Here is an 18,227-nt window from a genome sequence, read left to right as displayed (position 1 = left end):
GAAATTTCATTTGAAAAAAAAAAGTTTTATGTACCAAAGGTTAATTTTTTGTTTTAAAAATACATATCATATTATTATCCTTTCAAATACTAAAGGTATATTTAATTCATAAATTATCAATCTAAAAAAAAATCACAGTAATTCTGTATACCATGTTCAGTAAAATCAAAGGATCAAAAGTTAATTAGAAGGTCACAACGAGTCCCATTCAAGGTGTACAGGGTATACACAGGGACCAGTAAGTAACTGTCAATCAAGTTCCAGCATCCAATGATGGACCTTCACTTACTTGATTGACAGGGCTACCCAGACGAGGTATTTTTGAAGGCGGTGCTTAAAATCTCTGCCTTTAAAAAAAATCGATTTCAGCACCAAAATCTCTTTGTCATCCCTATTAAGCATAAAGATACTTCATGTTAACAATAATTTTTTAAAAATACTTTTACTAAATAAATATTAAAAATGTCAATCATTTGACCTAGATATATGACCTTGACCCTTAAATATTTATAATCATGGTATTTCAACTAATGTCAACTTCTACTGAGAAGGAAACTATATTTCAGCATGCTTACAATACATTAAAGTTCTTAGTCTGCTCATTGAAAACATCACCTGACCTCCAAAGATAATTATTTAACTCACACGAGATAACAGCATAATATAATGTTTGATATATCAAATACAAATTCATCTTTTTTTTGCTTTGATGTGCATTGGTACATAACAATACACAAATAATAACATGAATTCATACTTGTTATTATTCATAATTGTCATACTTCTACTTCATAATTTTGGAATGACAGAATCTAATGTCCTTTTGCAACTAGTGACCCGAGCTTGGTCGTTGCTGTTTTTGCTAACAAAAATATTTCGAAGTCCATCCTCACCTTCCCTCATGTGAACTTTTCGAAGATTTGCAAGACACAAACCAGACCCTGCAACATTTTCTGCTGTTGCCATCTTCATCACACCGGCTGCAATTAATGGATGATCCAATGTTTTTGGTTTTCTCCCTGTTAAATACCAACTGAATTTTCACTGCTTCAGGTGAAAACGAAAAGTCTGCGAGATATTTATCTGTTATTTTCTCATGCTTCATGAGCCAGCATAGTGATCTTACATCCTCAAGGGCATTATGTGCATCATATGTTGCAGCTAGTAGGCTTCTGACAAGATTTTCTTGTTTGTACGAACTTTCTCCAGGGAAAATCTTTTTCAACAAAGGTAGACTGTCAACAAACCCTATCACAACATCACATAATTCTGATACATGATCCACAGATGCAAGTGCCGTCATGAACACAGGGAAATCAGAATTTTTGCCACTGTGAGTAATCAGGATGACTTTCTTGTAGAATTTTAGCCAATCTAGAAACTTGGACAGACCTGAGTTAACAGTTTCAGTCTCTACCTCCTTCCCATTTACCATTTAAACATTGGATGAAGACACAGTGATCCCACTAATTCTCTGGGCTTCTTGTGACTGTGGAATCTTTGGAAGCACATACACTGTAAGAAATGTGTTTAGAATTCAAAAACTTTTCTAAACACTTTTTTGTCACCTTCTTCTTTATATGTTTAATTCCTAAACATGTTTAATTTCTAAACACGTATGAGAAAGTGTTTAGAATGGAAGCACATAAGTGTTTAGATTTTAAACACTTTCTCATACATGTTAAGAAATTTTACATGTTTAGGAATTAAACATATAAAAAAGAAGGTGACAAAAAAGTGCTTAGAATAGTGTTTGAATTTTAAACACATATCTTAATTATAAGCTTAGAAATTAAACATATCTAGATTTAACATACTAAAACAAATGTTACTGCAGAAAAACTATAAACACTTGTAAATTTTGGCACAAAGAGCATATTACTTAATACACGTAATATTATAGCAAAATTTTCAAAATATTAAATTATTCATCATACGGCCTCTGATTCTTTATATATGTAGATACTTTACAATTGTGTGATGTTCTTTTTATACAAATAAATATTTTTGATCTCTATAAGTTCAATCAGCATGACATACATTTTATAACGCAGGAATGAGCAACAAAAATAAAATACTAGTAATCTAGCAATTTTATATCAAAACTTCCTTTAATCTTTTTAATAATGCTTTATCAAAGATATTTCAATTAAAATGATAAAATATTTATTTTATATAATATTTTGTATATGATTAATTACAGTTTCAATCGGTGGCAGAGTGTTCCATATGTCAGTCATGAAAATGTCAAACTTGATTAACTTTCAGCAGTCCTCAAGCACTACATAGCACCACATGATATAATATCCCATCAGTAACTGCCGAAAAGTAATCCATTTCAAATGCACAAGGATAATCACAAAATGATAATTTTAGGTACATGTATTCAAATCCGCAGAACATTGTCGAATTAGGGGTAACCCAATACACTTCATAGAAATACTTTTTTTAGTGTTGATCATGGAACAACAATTTGCACTTGAAGATGACGCCACGCAGGTACTTTGATATATGCATGCTTGGAGTTCAACCCAGACTACTCACAAAACCTGTGGGAAAGAAAGTCAGATTTAAGTGAAAGAACCGTATGCTGCCCATTGAAGATGACATCATTTTCAAGTTGCATTGAAACTATACTTACATTAAAATAGTTATTTTTAATGAAATTTAATATAAACTCCTCTACTTCAAGTATATAAACGACCTCAACACTGTTTACATTGCTCATCGTGGTTTAATAATGCAAATCTTAGTAAAAAGAAAACATATTTTTACTATATTGCAGTAAAAATATGTTTTCAAATGATTTTCAATATTTCTTCATGGTTATCCGTTGGGTTGTCAGTAACTCTCCTTGATACGTCCCTAAAGCATTTTGTGATTTACTTTGTTTCGATGGCCGCTCAAATTAACGTTCAAATATACGAGTATCTGTGTCATTTCCGGGAAGATAACTCTGCATTTTACAACTGAACATGTTTAACTTCTAAACACGTTTAAATATAAAACATGTTAAGACAAAAGTGTTTAGTTGTTAAACATATTTTTATATATGTTTAGGTCTAAACACGTCATGAAAGTGTTTAAATCCTAAATACAATTTTTACAGTGTATAGCAGTTGAACTCCCTCTGTGATTTAGGGGTCAAATCAGATGCCCCAATGTGTATTATGTGTGGGATCCTTCCTCCACGAACTGAAAAAAAAATCAAATTTAAATAATATTTTCAAAGATCATGCAAATAGGAACATGTTTATAAAATAAATATTTTATTATTTGATAATTTTCTTTCTAGAATTGGTTACTTACTTAGATCAGTTGTCTCCAAATCGAAAGGTAACATAATTATGCAATTTATTTAATTCTGCCTTGAGGAGACTTGGGAATAGGTTTGAAATATCCCTTGGATACAGGACTAGGAATTTGTTCAATGTCAACATAATCCTAATGTCCAACACCTAAATAGATAATGTGTAACAATAATATAAAAATGCAAATAAATAAAAATCTTTCTCTTCAATTTAAAAAATTATATATATATATATATATATATATATATATATATATATATATATATATATATATATATATATATATATAGCACTTAAATTACCAACGACACGAACAATAAAAATTGTCAAATTTTCGGGACGCCCTGTCCCTTCCTCAGGACAAAGAAAAAAGTTAAAAAGTCATAAGAACAAAGGAAAAAGAGAAACAAAAACAACTAGCACAACTACTAAACACTAGATATTTACATACTTAATTACATGTTGAATTGGAAAATTTTAAGAACACTAATAAAGAAAGAAATCCGGACCGCTATGAAATGCGTCCGGTCTATCGGGTATACTCGGGTGAAGTGCGATTTACATAATTGAACGAATTAATTATGCTAATTAATTACGACAATCAGTAAATCGTACATTGTTTCATTCTCTCAAAATGGCGTAACTTTACTTAATAAAGAATAATCTAGCAGGGATATTTAAACATATGAATTATGATCAATTATAAATTTTGAAATATTTAAAGACTTATTATCGGGAAAAAATAATTAACAAAGGCGTAAGCAATACATAGTTATGTGGGTTGTTCGAGAGTTGGTGACGCAAATTAACTGTAAAGTTTACACTAAATTGAGAGAATAATCTTGTTTAGTATCATCAGGAATTGGGTCTAGTTTACGTTCATTCTGGTGAAGTAATTCAGTTTGTTAATACCATTAAGGCGGAATGACTTCAATCTGTGCATCCAGAACTTTTCTTTGCTTTTTTTCTGAGCAACTGTCCATCTTGGGTTATGGTCAATCACCACTACTGTCATATCCTCCCATTTGTGACCCTCAAGGTTGAAATGTTCCCCAACGGGTTCATTGAGTTTTTTGGTCCTAATGGTCGAACGGTGGTTATTGACTCTCCTGCGGAGATCTCCTGTTTCACCAATATACTGTTTGAAGCAAACTTTGCAACTGATGAGATAAATGCAGTTGTCAGTATGGCAGGACAAATTCCCTAGTATTTTGTAGCTGCGGCCTGTAACAGGGCTGTTAAAACTGTCTGTGTCAGTGCTGTGCTTAAAAAGAAGACATCTTCTGTCAGAGCAAGTTTTAAAGCCCCCGTTAGGTAATGGGTTGACCAGTCTGGTTCTTACTACCATGTCCTTTAGATTCCTTGGGCGTCTGTATGCAGCCAATGGGGGTTCCTTAAAGACCTCTGCCATTCGTTTGTTTGAATGGAGAACTGGTAGGTTCTTTTGAAGGATACCGCTAAGGTTCTTAAGGACGGGATGGTATGTGGTTACCAGAGGGACCCTGTCGCTATTGTCTTTTTCCTTGTAGCGTAATAGGTTTTGCCTGTCATGTTCCGCCATCTCATCAATAGCTGTTTGTACGGTGCGGGCATTGTAGCCTCTTTTGCATAAGTGGGACTTAAGAAGACCACTTTGCTCCTGATATAAGGCAGGGGACGAACAGATGCGTCGAATTCTGGTGGCTAGACCCTTAGGCACTCCCTTAAAAGTGTGTGGGGGATGACAGCTAGTGGGCATAAGATATAGGTGGGAGTCTGTGGGTTTGGTGTGGAGACTGAATTCGATTTCACCATCAATCAGGGTGGATGTAGTATCTAGGAATACGTTTTTCGAATTAGATATGTCTACTGTAAATTTGATCGACTGATGAAAGGTGTTGGCAAACGTAATGAATGCCTCGAGGCTCTCGCGACATTCCACCCACTTCATCTCTATATCGTCAATGAAACGCAACCAGCTATGGGGCCTAAATGGTGCTTGAAGTAACAAGTTGCGTTCCAGTCTGCCCATGAAGATATTGGCATAAGACGGTGCCATTTTCTTACCCATAACAGTGCCATTAACCTGCAGGTAGTATTTTTGTAGCTGCGGCCTGTAACAGGGCTGTTAAAACTGTCTGTGTCAGTGCTGTGCTTACAAAGAAGACATCTTCTCTCAGAGCAAGTTTTAAAGCCCCCGTTAGGTAATGGGTTGTCCAGTCTGGTTCTTACTACCATGTCCTTTAGGTTCCTTGGGCGTCTGTATGCAGCCAATGGGGGTTCCTTAAAGACCTCTGCCATTCGTTTGTTTGAATGGAGAATTGGTATATATATATAACAATGAATTCACATGAAAATATATTTATATCCTTTGAAAAACTAAATTTTAATATATGCCCTCATCATGTTTAATGTTCATGATAGCATGAAAATAGCGTAAAAATATTAAAGCTGATAACTGACCAGCTTGGTAAGAAACTCCCTCCAAAGTTCCATAGCCCCTTTTGTCACTGCCCTCTCCTGCTTAAGGACAAGTCTCCTCCTTTTCTGGGATGGTAGCTTTGCTTTCTCCTGTGCGTAGCGTCGGTGTTTCAGCTGCTTCTCCGCATATGCTTCTGTATATCTTCCAGAAGATATTCCAGCTTTTGTATGTGCCTATTAAATTCATTCGAGTAATTAATGAAACGGACTAATTTTGCTTTTCTTAGATAAACTCAACTCACTCTAAGAAACTGAACAACAGGGTTTTTCTTGGAATGGACTGTAATGTTAAAAACACCAGGCAACTCAAACTAACTGTAACCCGTAGCCACAAAAGTGGGGTTTACAGTTCGAATGATCACCAAATTGATGGGGGATTAGTGCTTTCAAATTCTCCTCCATACCATCTCTGTTTCCTTGATTTTTGGCAAAGGTGTACTTTAAACATTTTTGAATGTGCATTATTACTGATCTACTAAGTTTTTTTTCTGCAAGGCAAACATGCTTTTACCACTTGAATGTTTTTGACAATGTGGTTCGTGTCAAATCTTTTTTTCATGGAGATATTCAAATCACTCTTAAGCCTTGCATCTTGTATTGTCACCATCACCTTCCAAATATTCAACTGGAGTACCACTTTCATTCAGTTCTTTCACCCCTTGAAGTCCACCTGTACTTTCCATCATACATGTACGTGCACTCCCTTGGTGATTTTTTACACATATGTGCGGCCGAACAGGTGCATTTTGACGATTTCTGGACCACCATTTGCAAGTTCCACATACTCGATGTTTAACAATGGCTTTCACTACCTTTTACCCATAACAAGATTTTCCCATGAAAAAAGTGTGAGCTACGATGTGAAAAGTATTAATTATTTTATATATCTCCTAATAAAATGACATAAAAATAAAGGATAAATATTAGTACTTTAAATTTTTAGAATTTTCATTATCTATCTATTTTCACTGTTTAAGGATGTATTCTTCTCATACCCGAAAAATAAAACGTGCATTAAACTTTTCACATGCTTATATTTTTGTGAAAGTGTAATATCCAAGGAATAATTTAAAGACAAGAAAAGTGTATGTTAGCGTTCATCTAAGAGAGATTCAACCCTTCGAATAGGCCAAAATAGAGCATGGGAAATTTCATTAAAAATGCTAATAGACCATAAAATACCCCATAAACTTATAAATACAATCAATTTTAAACTTAATTTTGCTTAGATTTACTTGAAAGTATTGCAAAGTTAATTATTAAAGCAAAATCTGAGCCAATAAATACCAATTAAATAAATTGTGCCAAAAAATGTTCACCAGTGTCAAACTTAGGCAAATTTTTCCCTATAAAATTGCTCGAAAAACCAAAGAAAAACATATTTCTACAATTAAACTTTTTAAGAAAATTGTTATACACTTTCTTTAGGTATTATGGCTCCTTTTCAAAGCATGAAAAATAGGGGTTAGTGCACATATAAGAAAGTTTTGATATTTTTTATATCACCACCCCCTATTTCTTTTGAGCATTTCATGAAAATAAATCAAGGCATTTAGGCGTGAAAAGAATGTGTTTTTATTCACCAAATATTCAAAATTAGTGGATAATTTCAGGTAATGATTACAATCTTGTTAAGAAAAGCTTTTTATGAACAAAAAGTAATCAATTAACACATAAAACTTCATAATAGTTTGTTAGATGTCCTCTCTTTCTCTTGCTCTGCGGGTTCCGGATTGGGTCCTGGTTTGTGGTTTTAGATGGTGGCTTCCCTGGGATTAGTCAAATCCAGTCCCACTTTCTCAATCTGATTTGCATGGTTTTCTCCATCTGATTTTAGTGGTTCTAAAACCCTGCTCTCTTTTCAAGTTCTTCATTTGTGATTCTTGTGACAACAAGACTTACCTGAAAAAAATATTTTAGAAAAAAAAAGATTATAATTACCGGTAATACCATTGTTCAAAAAATGTAAAATCATTATTTTGTCTATCTGTTTGTTTTTATGAACCCAAGCCTGTAGTTTCGAATCAAATAATTTCTACATGTTCTTTGATGTTTCAGAAATATTCCATTTTTTAACCAGCATAGGCCGCCATAGAATGAAGTGACCTAGTTTCTTAGCGAATGTAAACAGCTAAAAAAATATAGGATGTTATCTTACTATTTTCGTACGGTATGTCAATAAATTTGATATAGGTATTCAGCATTTACAATATCAAAGGAAATTTATCATTTACTACGAGCTTAAGTTGTAATAAAAAAGATAAAACGAATGCTGTCGTCTGCACGCATCTGAGGACCCCTTAGGCCTAATGTTCTGTACATGTATGTAACATGTTTATATGTTTCAGTTTGCAATGTGACGGTATATATGTATTTTGAAACTTTTGTATCTATAATGCTTAAACATTGCTGTTTTCAATAAGTTTGAAAGAATTGTAAACCTACATTTTCGCTTTTCCACTGCTACTGGAATGTTAATCCGAGATTCCTCTGACTCTAACTCCTGATTTTATATTGTGACTTGTGCAGGGGAGAGTCAGAGCGGACGCCATATTGAAAACTGGGAATCTGGCGAAACCACCTGGTATCGCTACTCTGCCTACCTTTTACAACTTTATTTCGCGGAGCTAACTCCCGAGACGCGAGAAATCAGTAAAATAATTATCTTCCTACTTGTTAATTGTCATTAAAAGGATGCTTCCACCGTTTAAACAGCCCTATCACCGACAAATGAAGCATCACTTGAACTAGGTCGCCTCCTCACCATTCAACTGCTTTGCACATGACGTCAGCGCACAAATACACAAAATTCCAGTCAGTTTGAAAGTAACACGTGCTCAAACCACGTGTGGGGCTTTCGGAAAAATATGAAAGTGTTGTGAAAATACATATAAAATAACATAATGATGTTTTATTTATTTATTGATAAGGAAAGCAACTGTCAAAAACGACTTTTATGCTAATATGAGGTTTAAAACACCACACATGATATTTTCACGTGATAGTTTGTTTGTGTATTTGTGTGTGACATCATGCGCAAAGAAGTCGAATGTCGAGGAGGCGACCAAATTCAAGTGATGCTTCATTTTTCGGTAATAGGGTCGTTTAAACGGCGAAAGCATCATATTTATGACGATTAACAAGTAGGTGAATAATTGTTTTACTGATTTCTCGCGTCTCGGGAGTTAGCTCCGCGAAATAAAGTTGTAAAAGGTAGGCAGAGTAGCGATACCAGGTGGTTTCGCCAGATTCCCAGTTTTCAATATGGCGTCCGCTCTGACTCTCCCCCGCAAAAGTGGGGTTTAGAGTCAGAGGAATCTCGGATTACTGGAATGTCGTCAACACACTTCGAGAACGGCGCTCTTGGCTGGCATGTTTGGGGACCGCTTTAAAGAATGTACCTGTAGGCCTAATTGTGATATCGGCAATTTTTTTAAATGTTTTAAAATTTCTGTCGGTTGGCTCTTTAAACGAAGTGCCATTCAGCATTCCAGTCGCTTTGAAAGGCGCGATCCCGTCTTCTTCACCTCTCGATCATGTCGATTTCACTTGTCGACTTTCTTAGACCTATGTCGTAAATATCGTATTTTTGCACACGTCTTGGTCATTAATACAACATAGAAAGATTTTTCATTTAAAAATAAATATAGTTAAACATGTAAATCTTAAAAGCTTTAAAAACTTGTTTGTAAATTGTTATCAGTTTGAATTTTACGACATTTTAAGTACGAAGACCCACTTGGGGTAAAATGATCAGAAGAATTCATCCTTAAGGGAAACATATTTTGATAATTACATGTAAGACTATCAAATCCACGCTTATGCCAGGCTGTATCAACTGCCAGAGACATGCCACTTCTTGTGCGACAAGGAAAGGCTGATGCAATATTTCTTTTCACATACTGGTTCATTACTTGTCGACTGCCTGTTTTCTTCAGCGCCTTGTAGACTTTCTGCTGATTTAAAGGTATGCTGTACTTTTTTTTTCATACTTATATATAAACTAAGTGGGCAATGTAAATTAAAAATAAAAACTAATAATTATGCAAAATTCGAAAACATTTTTTATTTATTAGGAAAATTATTACTAAATTTGCATATTTCAGACAAAATTGAAGAACAATACATAATTAATTCATTGCCACACTACACTGTTTATATTTAATTATTTACCAAGAAGTAGATGCAGCAATGGTCTGAAATTTGAATAAGGAATTACTCTCTCTGTTCATATCACTATCGGCACGCTGGTCCTGTTGGATGCATCAGGCTCATGGGGGAATGTAGCAATGCTTGAACTACAATATTATTTATCACATTTAAGATTTCAGAACAGATTGGTTTAGCATGAGTAACAACACAATGCAGTATATGCAAATATCAATGATTATTTGGAAACACTAATCTTAAATAAAAACAATCATCAATTCGCTCATGAAAATTAATTCATTGCTGCACTTCACTGTTAATTTTATATTTATTTATTTACCAAGCAGTAGATGCAGTAGTGGTCTGAAATTTGAATAAGGAACTACACTCTCTGTTCGAATCACTATCGGCAATCTGGTCCTGGTTTTCTGTGTTGGATGCATCAGGCTCATAGGGAAATGTAGCAATATTTCTTTTCACATACCGGTTCTTGACTTGTCGAGTGCCTGTTTTCTTCAGCGCCTTGTAGACTTTTTGCTGATTTAATGGTGTGCTGTAATTTTTTTTTTCATACTTATATATAAACTTAGTAAATTATAAATAAAAACAAATAATTATACAAAATTCGAACACAATTTTATTAGGAAAATTATTACTAAATTCATATTTATTTATTTACCAAGCAGTAGATGCAGCAGTGGTCTGAAATTTGAATAAGGAATTACTCTCTCTGTTCATATCACTATCGGCACTCTGGTCCTGGTTATCTGTGTTGGGTGAATCAGGCTCATGGGGAAATGTAGCAATTCTTGAACTACAATATTATTTATGTTTAAGATTTCAAAACAGATTGGTTTAGCATGAGTTACAGCACAATACAGTATATAACAAATTAAAAAAAAAATTATTTTGTTTACAGTTCATGGAAACAACCTAAACATATATAATTCGCATCAAACAAATAAAGGCTCTGAATCAAACAAACCGTAAGGATGGCGAAGCATCAGGCATGAGCCCAACGCCCAAGTCATCGATGACTTCTCCCATCTCCACGGTAGCGGCAGTCATTTCCTCATGTGCGGCATCCCTTTAAACAATAAAACACATTCTAACTGTAGGAGTCTGTAGGCTGTAGCATATTTCTCACATGCATATAGATAAGTGTAAAATAGATTAAACTTACCTCATTTCTAGTTTATATGTTTCTTTGGCAGCTCTATCCATAGACTGCTTGGCTACCTCCTCAATTTTTTGCCCTGCTCGGCGTTCATATGTTGGTTTCTTTCTTCTTGAAGGAACGGTGATTGTTTTTTTTTCTTTTTAACACCAAAAAACCTTCCTTTCTCGTCCCTACGCGCCATTCCCCCTTCTTTATCAACTTCCGGTTAGCAACGATAGATAACTCGTGCAAAGAAACATAACTCGTACGGTTTTCCGAGAATTACCACCTCGGGAAACATCGGCTTACATCGTTAACTTTTACCGGAAGTGGGGTATTACACATCTAAATCCTTAAAACGCTACTCCTCCTACAGTTTTGGTCTGATTTCAATATAACGTGGCACACAAGTAGACTACACTTAGATACGTAAAGCAGTGCATCAGTTTTTGATGTCGATAACATTGTTGCCATGGTTACTAAAAAAATAAATTTTAGTGAAATTCTTTTAAAATGCTACATGTACTCCTCCTACAGTTTTGGTTTGATTTCAATATAACTTGGCACACAAGTAGACTTCACTATAAGATACACAATTCTGTGTATCGGTTTTTGATTTCGATGAACGGTGTTGCCATGGTTATTATCCCCTCGCGCAACTAGTTGCGGAGGGGATATAGCATCGCGACTGTGCGTATGTGTGTTAGTGTGTTCATTACACCTTGTGGGCAAGATTGACAGAAAACCTTTGCATTAACCATTCTCAGCGTTTACATACTTGTGTGGCAGTATAAAAGGACGAAGCCTATTCATTTTCAAGTTCATTGATGAAATATTTCTTCAGATATCGCATTTTTACTGCCTCGAAACCCTGACATTTTATGTACGAGTTGACAATAAACATTTGTGGGCAAGATTGACAGAGAACCTTTGCATTAACCACTCTCAGCGTTTACATACTTGTGTGGCAGTATAAAAAGATGAAGCCTATTCATTTTCAAGTTCATTGATGAATTACTTCTTTAGATATCGCGTTTTCACTGTCTCGAAACCCTTACATTTTATGTACGAGTTGACAATAATCATTTCCGCTAGGGAACCAGTTTAAGAGCCAGTTTTAAAGTCGTGTCGATTCTGCGGGAAACGGATTAAAAGAATTTGATGCCAACAGGTGTCTAGGAATTTGGGGTGCACGTTTTTCCCGAAAGCTGTAATACAATCCACAAGTTCAATTAACCTCTCGATGTACATGTACATTGTTATTTTTCATTACAAAAAAATGCATATTGCCTGGAACTGTGAGAAATACTTACATTGTAGGTAGGTAAATAATTAAAATTACTGAAACTTATACATATAGCATACGTGATATGTTTCTGCTAGGTATAAGGGAAACTGCCCAATTACGTATGCATATTATCCCCCCCCCCCCCACTGAAATGCTATGCAATTTGATTTTTGTTAAAAATGGACATCCTCCACCCCGATAATTTTGTTGAAAAAATAAATAGTGCTGAAAAAACAAGTTAATATCTTATATTAAACTTTAATAACCCAAATTAGGTATCCCTATTATGCCCCCTTGACCAAGACGCTATGCACTTTGTTTTTTTGTAAAAATAAAAAATATGGATCAACACAATAATTTTGTCAAAAGTAAGGGAGTTGATTGTAATGTTGCGGGTTTGAATCCTTTTGTGGGACGTGGAGACTGGTCCTTCGAATGAGACCGTGTAAACCACGGGCCCATGTCCCAATAGATGCTGGCACAAAAAGACCCCTCACTGCTCAATGATCATTAGTGAAAGTTCCTATTATATGAGAGAATGTGCAGCTCTCTACTGTCAAGCCTTCATATGAGAAAAAATTCCTGAGAGGGACATTAAACAAAATATATTGTACTATCTATCTTTAACATGTTTAACGTCCCTCTTTCTGTGAAATTCTTTCAAAATGCTACTTCCCTACAGTTTTGGACTGATTTCAATGTAATTGGCACACAAGTAGACTACACTGAGATACATAATTCTGTCTATCGGTTTTTTAATTTTGGTGAACGATGTTGCTATGGTTACCAAATATAGAAATTTCTGTGAAATTGTTTCAAAATGCTCCTCCTCCTACAGTTTTTGGTCTGATTTCAATATACATTGGTATACAAGTAATCTACATTAATTAAGTTACAAAATTCTGTGTATTGGTTTTTGATTTCAGTGAACGGTGTTGCCTACAGGTTTGGTCTGATTTCAATATAAATTGGCACACAAGTATACTACACTAAGATACTTTATTCTCTTTATCGGTTTTTGATTTCGATGAACGGTGTTGCCATGGTTACTAAAAATAGAAATTATAATATAAAGTGGCATGCAAGTATACTACACTAAGAACATAAAGAGACTTAATCAAGGATCATTATTCTATTCATTGCTGTTGTAAAGTTTCAATTCCAAAGTGCTACTTTTCTCATTCTTTGCTATAAGGAAAATCCAGTAGAGTTTCAGTCTCGACAGATACTTCTGGTTGTATATAAATATATGTTCCGTCGAGTATCAGAATAGCTGAATCGGACTAGAAATTGCTAAACATAGACACAGCAACATCAGAAGTAAGTTAAGTACATCTTCTCTACTAATTGCACCAAATCCGAGGAAATGGGGTACAAAGTTTGATGTAAGCTCCAGTTTTGCTCTCTGAATCATCCTTGAAACTTGATATCGATGTAAACCACCCATTAGGACTAAGAAATCCATCCATCTCGTTTCTAGCACATTGACATTTTGAGAATCTTCATCTTGTCAGAAATTGTAGGGTTGTTTTTTGCTTTAATAGAATTAGGATAATTCTTTGACTCTAAAAAAGGTCAATCTTTTTTACCCAATTTGTCTCGTTGTCTATTATGCCTGAAAAGGTTCTCCAGTGTGGAAAATGTAAAATAAGAATTGTTTTGCAGAACTTTCCTATCAAGTCCAAGAAGTTTGAGTTGGACCATTTATTCCAGGATTTTTCCCCAATTTAATTAATAGACAGAAGAAAGGTCATTTTCATGTCTAGAAAGATAATAATCATTAATAGTATTTGATAAACTCATATATTGAAAAGACTGACTAGAACGGAACAGGGGTAATGAGGAAAGCTCAAAGGATGTTTGCACAGAAATGTTTCTCCTAATATTATTCGTAAAAAGTTTTGTACAGTGATTTTGGTGTGTATCCCGATGATTCATCAGAATTATTAACCAAGTCAGAAAGAAGATCAGAAAGAGCATCAGTTTATTCGTAACCTTTGCAAGGATACCTTTTGATGTATTTTTCAGTGGCAAAAATATCGTCAAAAGATGGACTAAGATCGATTGCTCTTTGATTGATTGGTTGATTGTTTTTTGTTGTTGTTGTTTTTTTTTTCTTTTTTTAACGCCGAGTCGGCAATATTTCGGCTAAATAAATTTACTTTATGAACGATTTTGAAAGTTTTTTGGTTTTTCCGACGGCCCCCAATCAGCGTACTCTTTTTCGAAAACCCGTCCGTCCGACGAACTGATTACTCTTTCAAAGAATCAAAGAAATGTTACCATTGTCTCTCCAGTTTTCTTAAATATGCTGCACAAGAACTGGATGATCTCTCTCCATCTCCAGTCGCAAAGATCCATTCCTGTCTTTTACTAAAGCAGGGAAAGATTGCATCAGTTTCGGAAATTCCATTCTACATTTTTTCCCCTGCAGCATTGAATTTTTTAGGTTTTAAAGAATAATCTGAACAACAGTGTATTTGAAGCGGTTTGAGGATAGTAAATGATTTTCTAATTGAGATTCATGTGAACTACTGATATCCATTTGAATTTTGAATAGTGGATAATTATCTTCTAGAGGTGAGGGAGCAGCGCCATTTGGTGGAGGCCATCTGTTTTTGATTGAGTTCCAATTTTCATCCTTACCAGTATCCTTATTTTCATTATTACCAGAGCGACCAGCTGAGAGAGCATTCTGCAACAGATCATCCCAGATAGCAGGATGTTATTGGACCTTTGTTGGGCCAACAACGCTCCTTATGTTGGGCCACTTTTTGAACTCAACATTGGGCCATCGGTAATTTGCTCATCGGCCCTTAATCAAACCAACTTGTTGGCTTATTGTTGGGCCAATGTAACAGTTAATATTGGGCCACTGTTGGGCCAATGTATTATTTCAATATTGGGCAAACGTCATTTTTGTACAATTGGGTCATTGTAAGCAACTAATATTGGGCCAACGGTAATTTGCTCATCGGCCCTTAATCAAACCAACTCATTGGCTTATTGTTGGGCCAATGTATCAGTTAATATTGGGCCACTGTTGGGCCAATGTATTTTTTCAATGTTGGGCAAACGTCATTTTTGTACAGTTGGGCCATTGTAAGCAATTAATGTTGGGCCATCGGTATTTTGCTCATCGGCCCTTAATCAGACCAACTTGTTGGCTTATTGTTGGACCAACGAACGGATATCATTGAGCCATTGTTGGGCCACTTATTCTTTCAATATTAGGAAAACATCATTTTTGAGCCAACGTTGGTTTGTATCTTATTGGCTCTCCATCATGACAACTCATTTGCTCTTCACTGGTTGGCCATTTGTCCTCAAAATTGACAAACAAATATATACAATAAGGTTATACTAGTTTTGTAGTACAGTTTAATGGTAAAAGCCCTTTAATATTATCTATATATGCTATATATGCTAGATTAATAGTTTAATACATATTCTCAATATTCTCATAGAATTGCCATCAACAAGTATTGCCTTGTAAGTAGCTCTACATTAATTAAAAAACTGAGGAAAAAGAAATCAAAATATAAAATTAAATTATAACATACCATAATTTTATTACTCAGTGCATGAAGAAAACATTAATAAAGAATTAAAAGTTGATGCTCACTTCAAGCGATACATGTAGGATTACATGACTGTATACTCCCTCTCTGATGTAAATTATGCACAAGTTCAGTAAATTACAGGTATCAATAAGCACGTCTAACAAATAAACAAAGCCCTCATGTTCTTAAAATAATACTAAAATGAATCCCGTCATTTTGTTTACTTACACAAAAAAATGTTTCTGGCATCTGCATCGTGTTTATAACCGACAAACACACAAAAAAGGGTAGAACTACAGGTATGTCACACTATATCACAGAAAAAAGTTAAGCACTGCCACTTTCCATCTGATCCCTCTCCTAAGGCTCCATTTCCTCTTCCCGAGTCTCCTCCTCCCCCTTCTTTTCTTCTAGATCTGTGTCCGTTTCTTCCTCCCTCATCCCTGTCCTTGGCATACCTTAGCCATTCTTTGATTGTGTTCTCCATGTCTTTTTAGAATCTCCAGTAGCACTTAAATTGTAATATTTGGTACTTAATACATGTGTTACTTTTCTCAGTAAAGAGTAAACATAGGATTAAATTTACAAGTATATCACTATATTTTTAAGCTGTCAATTAAGGAATAACCGTCTTTTTTGTTTCATGGTGTGATTAAGTGATTAGCTTGCGTGATGAAGGCATTAATGCATAATATTTATACGCTTGATAATCATCATCAAAACAATTTTGATTCAATGTTGCCCCATATAAAATACATGTATTGAAAATTTGTCGTTACACTGAACAAATTTTAAATGAAAGAACCCAATTTATTTTTAGTAATGAATAAATTTTGTTTTAACTTCAGCAAATTCAACATTGTCAAAATGTTTTGACCATGTTCTCGACGTTAAGTGTATATAAGTAAATTAAGTGGTAGACTTCGGAAATGTATTCTACTAGACACAAATTTCAAATTAAATAAGGAGCAAATTATTAATTGTTTTAACTGTATCAAAACACATTTTTATACTTTCATTTATTTTTCTTGTATATAAACACAAAATTTAATCACTGATAATTTATTTTGTTTCGATAAATAATAAGAATCTTAAATTTATTTTAGCTAGCTTGATTTTTCAAGTAAGATTGGTTGTATATTTATTTCTGATTGTAGAGACGATCAGATTTTTTAATATACAGATTTGTAACAATTAAATATTTATACACATTGGCCCAATGTTGGTCCAATATATCGGGCCATCATTGGACCAAGGAGCAAAATGACACTGGACCAACGGCATTTGCAAACATCGGCCCAATGTTCTTGTTGACGTTTCGCCAACAATGTCGCATTCATTGAGCCAATATTGGCGCGACGTTGGGCCAATATCTGTAGAAATAACACTCTACACAACATATCGGGCCAAAATTGGGTCGATGAGCAAACTTAAATTGGGTCAATGCAATTTGCCAACATTGGCCCGATATAACCGATTACATTTTCCCAACGTTGGCCCAATATTAGCATGCTATCTGTACAGTGTTGACCCAACAGCACCTGGCCTCTGCACTTCCCCGTGTCTGATTTACACAGATTTGTACATGATATCGTTTAAAAACTAAACGTTAATTCAGCTGTGCCGAGGCAAACATATAAATAATACTTAAAAAGTGGATGCAGATATGCAAGGTATCAGTCTCATTACGCTCGTGTCAGATTAAAACTGGCGCGGATATTACAAGTAGCCCGGTTGTTGTCTACCCATGATGCTCAGTCTGATTTATGGTATATTGGGCCAACGTAGGGCCGTTGCAGTCCCCAAGCAAATATTTTCTCTCATGATAATAGTTTTATGATATAATGCAAACTGTAAGCCCAACATTAGCGCACTATTATACATAACCAGCTATCAACATTCCATGTTGGGCCATTGTTGGCCCAATCAAGGTAACCCAACATAGATAATAGAACAATAATGTAAGATTTGGCCAACGGTGTTCTGCTATCTGGGTTATTACAAATAAATAAGCATATCCACAATTCAAAAAAATAGAATAAAACACTCTTTGATCACTTAAGTGCAAAGTTAAAATGTTGAAAATATCATATCTAAACAAAAGCAGTCATCCAATGATAAGCATGGACATAGAAAGTCCTCTTAATTATTTCAGAATGTGCCAACCTTGTCCCAACGTAAAGCTCAGCAGCTAAATATAAAATTAATACCATCAATCAGTTGGAAGTATAATAATTGGGCCAACGTTGGTCCAATATAAATATCCCATCTTTAAAGACCTAAACAAAATAACACTT

The 18,227-nt window shown here is 34.7% G+C and overlaps 2 protein-coding genes across 2 annotated transcripts; both read right to left on the bottom strand.

The window, feature by feature from the left end:
• Positions 1 to 889: 889 nt before the first annotated feature.
• LOC134256491 (protein PML-like) lies at positions 890 to 1,435 on the bottom strand. Its single transcript, XM_062739130.1, has one exon. It carries the CDS (start codon positions 1,433 to 1,435, stop codon positions 890 to 892), a length of 546 nt encoding a protein of 181 aa, XP_062595114.1.
• Positions 1,436 to 9,999: 8,564 nt separating this feature from the next.
• LOC134256490 (uncharacterized) lies at positions 10,000 to 16,417 on the bottom strand. The gene is made up of 6 exons (XM_062739129.1): positions 16,266 to 16,417; positions 11,104 to 11,208; positions 10,906 to 11,007; positions 10,600 to 10,734; positions 10,261 to 10,473; positions 10,000 to 10,069 (listed from the first exon to the last, which is right to left on the bottom strand). Exons 1-6 carry the CDS (start codon positions 16,415 to 16,417, stop codon positions 10,000 to 10,002), a joined length of 777 nt encoding a protein of 258 aa, XP_062595113.1.
• Between the last annotated feature and the right edge of the window lie 1,810 nt (positions 16,418 to 18,227).

The sequence above is a fragment of the Saccostrea cucullata genome, unplaced genomic scaffold (genome assembly GCF_032062105.1).
Source record: "Saccostrea cucullata isolate Sc308-1 unplaced genomic scaffold, CSIRO_AGI_Scuc_v1 ctg4367, whole genome shotgun sequence".
In the NCBI taxonomy this organism is placed as follows: Eukaryota; Metazoa; Mollusca; class Bivalvia; order Ostreida; family Ostreidae; genus Saccostrea; species Saccostrea cuccullata.
This window is presented reverse-complemented; position numbering and strand designations above follow the sequence as displayed.